The sequence below is a fragment of the Procambarus clarkii genome, chromosome 41 (genome assembly GCF_040958095.1).
Source record: "Procambarus clarkii isolate CNS0578487 chromosome 41, FALCON_Pclarkii_2.0, whole genome shotgun sequence".
In the NCBI taxonomy this organism is placed as follows: domain Eukaryota; kingdom Metazoa; phylum Arthropoda; class Malacostraca; order Decapoda; family Cambaridae; genus Procambarus; species Procambarus clarkii.
Genome location: NC_091190.1, coordinates 25,831,279 through 25,837,903, shown reverse-complemented (window position 1 = coordinate 25,837,903; position 6,625 = coordinate 25,831,279). Strand labels below are relative to the sequence as shown.

General features: G+C 43.0%; 1 protein-coding gene across 1 annotated transcript; it reads left to right on the top strand.

Moving 5' to 3' along the window:
- The first annotated feature begins 3,316 nt into the window (after positions 1-3,316).
- Positions 3,317-5,349, top strand: LOC123761001 (cuticle protein 7-like). The gene is made up of 4 exons (XM_045746808.2): positions 3,317-3,331; positions 4,320-4,400; positions 4,610-4,747; positions 4,870-5,349. The coding sequence occupies exons 1-4, from the start codon at positions 3,317-3,319 to the stop codon at positions 5,098-5,100; spliced, it is 465 nt and encodes a 154-aa protein (XP_045602764.1). The 3' UTR covers positions 5,101-5,349.
- Positions 5,350-6,625: the final 1,276 nt, after the last annotated feature.

Here is a 6,625-nt window from a genome sequence, read left to right as displayed (position 1 = left end):
CCTTGTGAAGTAGTTTCCACGTATCTGTTGCAGGTCTGATGATGAGTGTTGCAGACATTGCAAACGATATTATAATACAAAATTTTAAGTTGAAACAACACCAAGTCTGTCACTAGAAGGACACATCGTGAGGCTCACATGAACTTGACCAAGGAAGCATTCACAGCAAGTGGTTCCAGGCCACTTGCCTGGGTGAATAGAACTCCCAAAACTCTCTTCAGGTACGTTCCAGGTATGATAAACCAGTGGTCTATGTCTTCTACTTAAAACCGAGGATTTCACGGTCGATTTCCAGGGAGAGGCAGAAACGTTTCCTTTCGCCTAATGTCTCTGTTCACCTAATGGCAAACAGGTGAAAACCACGATCCCCCACAACCACGTTCTCACCTGTGGACCCCCACAACATAACAGACCAAGCCAACAAATGTGGCAGCAGCCATCGCTGCGACAAATACATACATCCACACGTCACAAGTCCTGCATTATTATTGTCAGTTAAAGCTGCCTGTAAACGCTAGCAGGAGACTCTAGTCTCGTGTGTTGTGAGTCCAACACTCACAAGTGGTAGTCTCGTGTGTTGTGAGTCCAACACTCACAAGTGGGTCTTGCTGGAGTGCGATACAATAGACAGTGTTACTCCCGTGGACACCATCACATTATCTCATCCAACCCCTGCTGGAGATCAATGGTCAAGGATAACCTAGTTAGTTAAAGGAGAGAGACCACCTGTTTCCGACTATGGGAACCATAAGAACCAAACCTGGAAGAAAAAAGTATTTTGAGGAAGTTAAAAAATACGCCACAAACTGAATTGACTCCTGAACCGAGAGGACTGAAATAAAGGACTGCAAAACCCTGGTCTTACTATTAGGCAAGAGACGGTTAACACGCAACCCGTCCTTGACTCAAGTCCATTACATCCAGCGGTCAACCCCACAGACGCATTCATAAATTTTAACATGATGTTCATTCAAAACGGGAATTTTCTCAAATATATATTAATATTATAATATATTAGCATATTGTACATATATATTAACCTAACCTATGCATAGGCATAGGTTAGGTTAGGTGTTTAAGTTCTGTTGACGATTATTTGTATTTGTAGTACGTGGGTGAAGCATTTACAGCGTTGTGGTTCGAACAAAATTCGTCAGTGAAGCACTTCTTCCGGAAGTGTTCGAACGAAATCAGTTGCGAGTCGTGTGTAAACTGTTTTTCCTTCATAAACATCTGAGGGTTTGGCGGGTGGATGGAATCACTTTTGGGTCTTTGTTTGGAGGACGGGCTGTAACACGACACAGTCTCAAGAAGAAAGACTCAACCTTTACACCGATCCACTCCCTGACTGCGGTTGATCATGGGTTTTCAAATGTATTTCATGAGCCCTTGCCTGTTGGACTTTATATAGCTTAGCAGTTTAAGGGTTAATGACCACTGACAAGGACGGAATACTTACCACGAAGAACGTTCGGTAGATGGAGAGGACATGGACACACAGTTTATATTAAGGAACACTTCCCCTGCCTAATAATTAGAAATGGAATAATGCAATCGAACCTACTTCCATTCATAGGTATAAAAGTATGTACGACATATGTGGTGGGTTATTAGATGAGGGAAGGCAGGCTCCAGCTCCTGGGCAATTCCCCAGGTTGCCAACCACAGAAATGTTTTAAATTTCTGGGCGTCGCGGAACTTATATTATGAGTATATCTGAATCGTAGAGAATTAGCAAGTGGTGAGTATCCTGATTGGACAATGTTTAAATATTTTCGCACCTGTAAAAAAAAAATATATCGGATTTTTACAGAAAAAAACAAATTTTTACCGGTGTGATTAGTTACCAAGTAAACTGGGCCCAGACTCCCCCAAAATTGTCACCATCATCATAATAACGATTAACTTTTATAATAATTCTAATAACGAGCCCGAAATGATGGGTTCCAAAAGCTGACTTTCGATGTTGCACACACAATTAAACGAGTGTTTGCAGACACGCGCACACACACACACACACACACACACACACACACACACACACACACACACACACACACACACACACACACACGCGCACACACACACACACACACACACACACACACACACACACACACACACACACACACACACACACGCGCGCACACACACACACACACACACACACCTAAGTAAGGTGTGTGAAACCTAAGTAAGGAGGCATTTAGGGCGCTTTACACTGCCTACGTAAGGCCAGTCTTAGAGTATGCCGCCTCATCATGGAGTCCCCATCTGAAGAAGCATATAATGAAACTGGAAAAGGTTCAGAGGTTTGCAACGAGACTCGTCCCAGAGCTACGAGGGATGGGGTATGAAGAGCGCCTGAGGGAACTGTGCCTTACGACACTAGAAAGAAGAAGGGAGAGGGGGGACATGATAGGAACGTATAAGATACTCAGAGGAATTGACAGAGTGGACATAGACGAAATGTTCACACGGAATAGTAACAGAACGAGAGGACATGGATGGAAGCTTGAAACTCAGATGAGTCACAGAGATGTAAGGAAGTTTTCTTTTAGCGTGAGAGTAGTGGGGAAATGGAATGCTCTTCAGGAACAGGTTGTGGAAGCAAATACTATTCATAATTTTAAAACCAGGTATGATAGGGAAATGGGACAGGAGTCATTGCTGTAAACAACCGATGCTCGAAAGGCGGGATCCAAGAGTCAATGCTCGATCCTGCAAGCACATATAGGTGAGTACATATAGGTGAGTACACACACACACACACACACGCGCACACACACACACACACACACACACACACACACACACACACACACACACACACACACACACACACACACACACACACGCACACAACTAACTACTTTCAGTGTCAGAGTAGTTAACAAATGGAATGCATTAGGCAGTGATGTGGTGGAGGCTGACTCCATACACAGTTTCAAATATAGATACGATAGAGCCCAGTAGGCTCAGGAACCTATACATCAGTTGACTGACAGTTGAGAGACGGAGACCAAAGAGCCAGAGCTCAACCCCCCCAAGCACAACTAAGTGAGTATAACTAGGCGAGTACACACTCACAAGAAAACGAATTAGACCTTCATCCAGCAGAGCACCTCATCACCTGTATATGAAATCACAGTGATACACAGAAAGGGAATTTGTTTTCATCGCACCATGGAGCATGAAGGAGAGAGAGAGAGACGTGCAGCGGGAGCATCAACTATATAAGTTGAGACCATCAGTCTTCACCACCAGTACACTCCACCTCTATCAACGCTCCACCTTCTCCCCGCCCTCTCCCAAGATGTTCAAGGTACCTGTGCTCGTGTATCAAGTGATTTATGGGGTATTTAAGTCTCACGAAAGAAAAAATTCAAAGGTTTATGTTTATAGTTAATTCTATATCATTTCGTTTCTAAATATGGCAAGAGATTTTGTTCAGTGCCTCACCCCTCACACATGGAAGAAAAGTAACGACGTTTCGCTCCGTCCTGGACTCTGTTTCGACTTGTTAAGGGTCCAGGACTTGTTAAGGGTCCAGGACTTGTTAAGGGTCCAGGACTTGTTAAGGGTCCAGGACTTGTTAAGGGTCCAGGACTTGTTAAGGGTCCAGGACTTGTTAAGGGTCCAGGACTTGTTAAGGGTCCAGGACTTGTTAAGGGTCCAGGACTTGTTAAGGGTCCAGGACTTGTTAAGGGTCCAGGACTTGTTAAGGGTCCAGGACTTGCTAAGGGTCCAGGACTTGCTAAGGGTCCAGGACTTGCTAAGGGTCCAGGACTTGATAATGACCAAGATGGATGGAAACCCCGTCACTTTCATGTCTTATGTGTGGGTTGAGTCAGTAGCTTCACCTGGCTAATTCTCTGCAATGGTCTTTATATCTATTCTCAGTAATATCGTTCAATATAATGATCTAAGTGATATGGACCAGAATGCTATATTCTATGTGATATCGTTCAGTATAATTATCTATTCTATGTGATATCGTTCAGTATAATTATCGATTTTATGTGATATCGTTCGGTATAATTATCTATTCTATGTGAGATCGTTTAGTATAATTATCTATCCTATGCGATTTCGTTCAGTATAATTATCTTTTCTATGTGATATTATTCATTATAATATATTGTAATTCATATTGTTCGGTATAATAATCTGAGTGATACAGTTTCAAGTCTATAGCTACGGACAAGTCACCCGAACACAAGCTACATTTAGCCAGCAAAAAGAGAAACCAAATGTCAACATAAATAATATTGTTGATGTCTCGAACAATGACTCAGTCATAATATCTTTCTCAGCAGATTGTGATCGTGTTGACTGTGGTGGTCGGAGCATCTCTGGCTCTCCCATCAGACCCTTACAACCAACCCACCTACAAACCGGTTAGTTAGCCATTCCTCACTGTGTGATTAATTATAAAGTACATATGTCCTTGTATGATACATATATCTCTGAAACACAGTAACTAACAGCGTTATTTGAACGTTTGTAACAGACGATAAACGAACGTTGTTTTCCACTAATGTCTTTACTGGGACGGTGGTTATTTAAGCTACCGTATGTTTCTCCTATTTAAATCTCTCATTTCCAGGTGCCTATACCGTACAACTTCGCCTACGGCGTCAAGGACGACTACGCCGGCACTGACTTCGGCCACAACGAGGACTCCGACGGCCACACCGTCAAGGGCTCCTACAATGTTGCCTTGCCCGACGGCCGCATCCAGACGGTAAACAAAGGTTCCATTATCTTACGTTCGAGACCCTAATAAGTACTCCAAAGTACATGAAAATCACATGTTTTATGAGAAATGCGCAGACACGTCTAATCTGAGATGTTTGCTCCCCCCAGGTGAGCTACGTGGCTGACCACAACAACGGGTACCAGGCCCAGGTGAGCTACAAGGGCGAGGCCCAGTACCCACACCAGTACGGTCCAGCTGTCACTTTCAAGCCCCAGCCCTCATACCAGCCCCAGCCCTCATACCAGCCCCAACCCTCGTACCAGCCCCAGCCCTCATACCAGCCCCAACCCTCATACCAGCCCCAGCCCTCATACCAGCCCCAACCCTCATACCAATAAGCATCATAAAGCCTGCCCTCCCTGCAGTAATACCCATGCCAAGCATGGGTATTACTCCAACCCTAACCTAACGTATCCGCAGCAGTGCATTTTGTAACCCTATCCAATGTTTAGCAGTGCATTCTGTAACCTAAACCTTTTGTAATTATTTGCATTTTGTAATTAACTAAATTTTCAATTTTGATTTCCCTCCTAGGCGTATATTGCTACTTAATTATGTAATATGTATAATTTTAATTTATAACTTGAATAATTAATAAAAATAAGCTTGAATACAGTTTGATACAATGTTGCTAATGGCAACCTCCAAAATAATGACGTTTCAGTACCAACCTGATGATGTATGATGACTAGTTTCAGTATCTAACTGAAGTTCTGAAGTTATATTGACGCAGATCATTACATAGAAATGTATGTATCTACGATGTATCTAAGTTGTATACGCTGATAATAAAAGGCTGCATACACCTGTAGTTGTATGTGCTGATGAGAAATGTCTGTATATATCTGAAGTATCTACGCTGAGATCTGAGCATAATATCATAGCTGATTACTACACTGAAACTGGAATGTTATGATTCGTTCTCAGCCAGTGTGCTACAAGTGTTATAGGTATTCTACAGGTGTTGGGGGTGTGCTCTAGCAGTTTGAGTGTGCTACCTGCTTGATGGGGTTCTGGAGATCTTCTACTCCCCAAGCCCCGGGCCGGCAAGTCGCTGGGAGGACGTTGAACAACCGCGGACCTCTGATGTTCATACAGTGTTCTCTGATTGTGCCTATGTCACCTCTGCTCGTCTCTGGTTCTATTCTGCATATTCTTCCATATCATTCACTCCATTACGTTGTTATTTTACTGTGTAGATTAGGAACCTGGCCCTCCAGTATTTTCCATGTGTATATTATTTGGTATCTCTCTCGTCTCCTGTCTAGTGAGTACATTTGGAGAGCTTTGAGACGATCCCAATAATTTAGGTGCTTTATCGCGTCTATGCGTGCCGTATATGTTCTCCGCATTTCCTCTATTTCAGCAATCTCTCCTGCTCTGAAAGGGAAAGTGAGTACTAAGCAGTACTCGAGACGGGACAACACAAGTGACTTGAAGAGTACAACCATTGTGATGGGATCCCTAGATTTGAAAGTTCTCGTAATCCATCCTATACTATGTGTTTGGGGTGTGCTATAGGTGTTTGGGGTATGCTACAGGTTAATTAGGATGTATTATATGTGTTAGGATGTGCTAGTATACAGAATCTTAAGTGTTTACATCTCATAATTCTTGATTTTAACACTAAAAGGTGCCCAGTAAATATGTCGAGCAACATCATTGCAGAAGAGCGCTTTAATTCATCTGTGAAATTAATAAAATATCTGGCTCAAATGATTTTAGCAAATAAAGAACTTGGCCATATCCCAGCCTCTTGACCTTATAGCTCCTTGTCATCATAGCTCCTTGTCCTAATATCCCAGCCCCTTGTCCTCATATTCCAACCCCCCCTTATCCTCACATCCCAGCCCCTTGTCCTCA

Bases quoted from the DNA above. Each gene is read 5' to 3' on its own strand.
- LOC123761001 (XM_045746808.2), top strand. The intron at 4,401-4,609 runs GTTAGTTAGCCA...TCTCATTTCCAG, and splicing joins ACCAACCCACCTACAAACCG to GTGCCTATACCGTACAACTT. The intron at 4,748-4,869 runs GTAAACAAAGGT...TGCTCCCCCCAG, and splicing joins CCGACGGCCGCATCCAGACG to GTGAGCTACGTGGCTGACCA.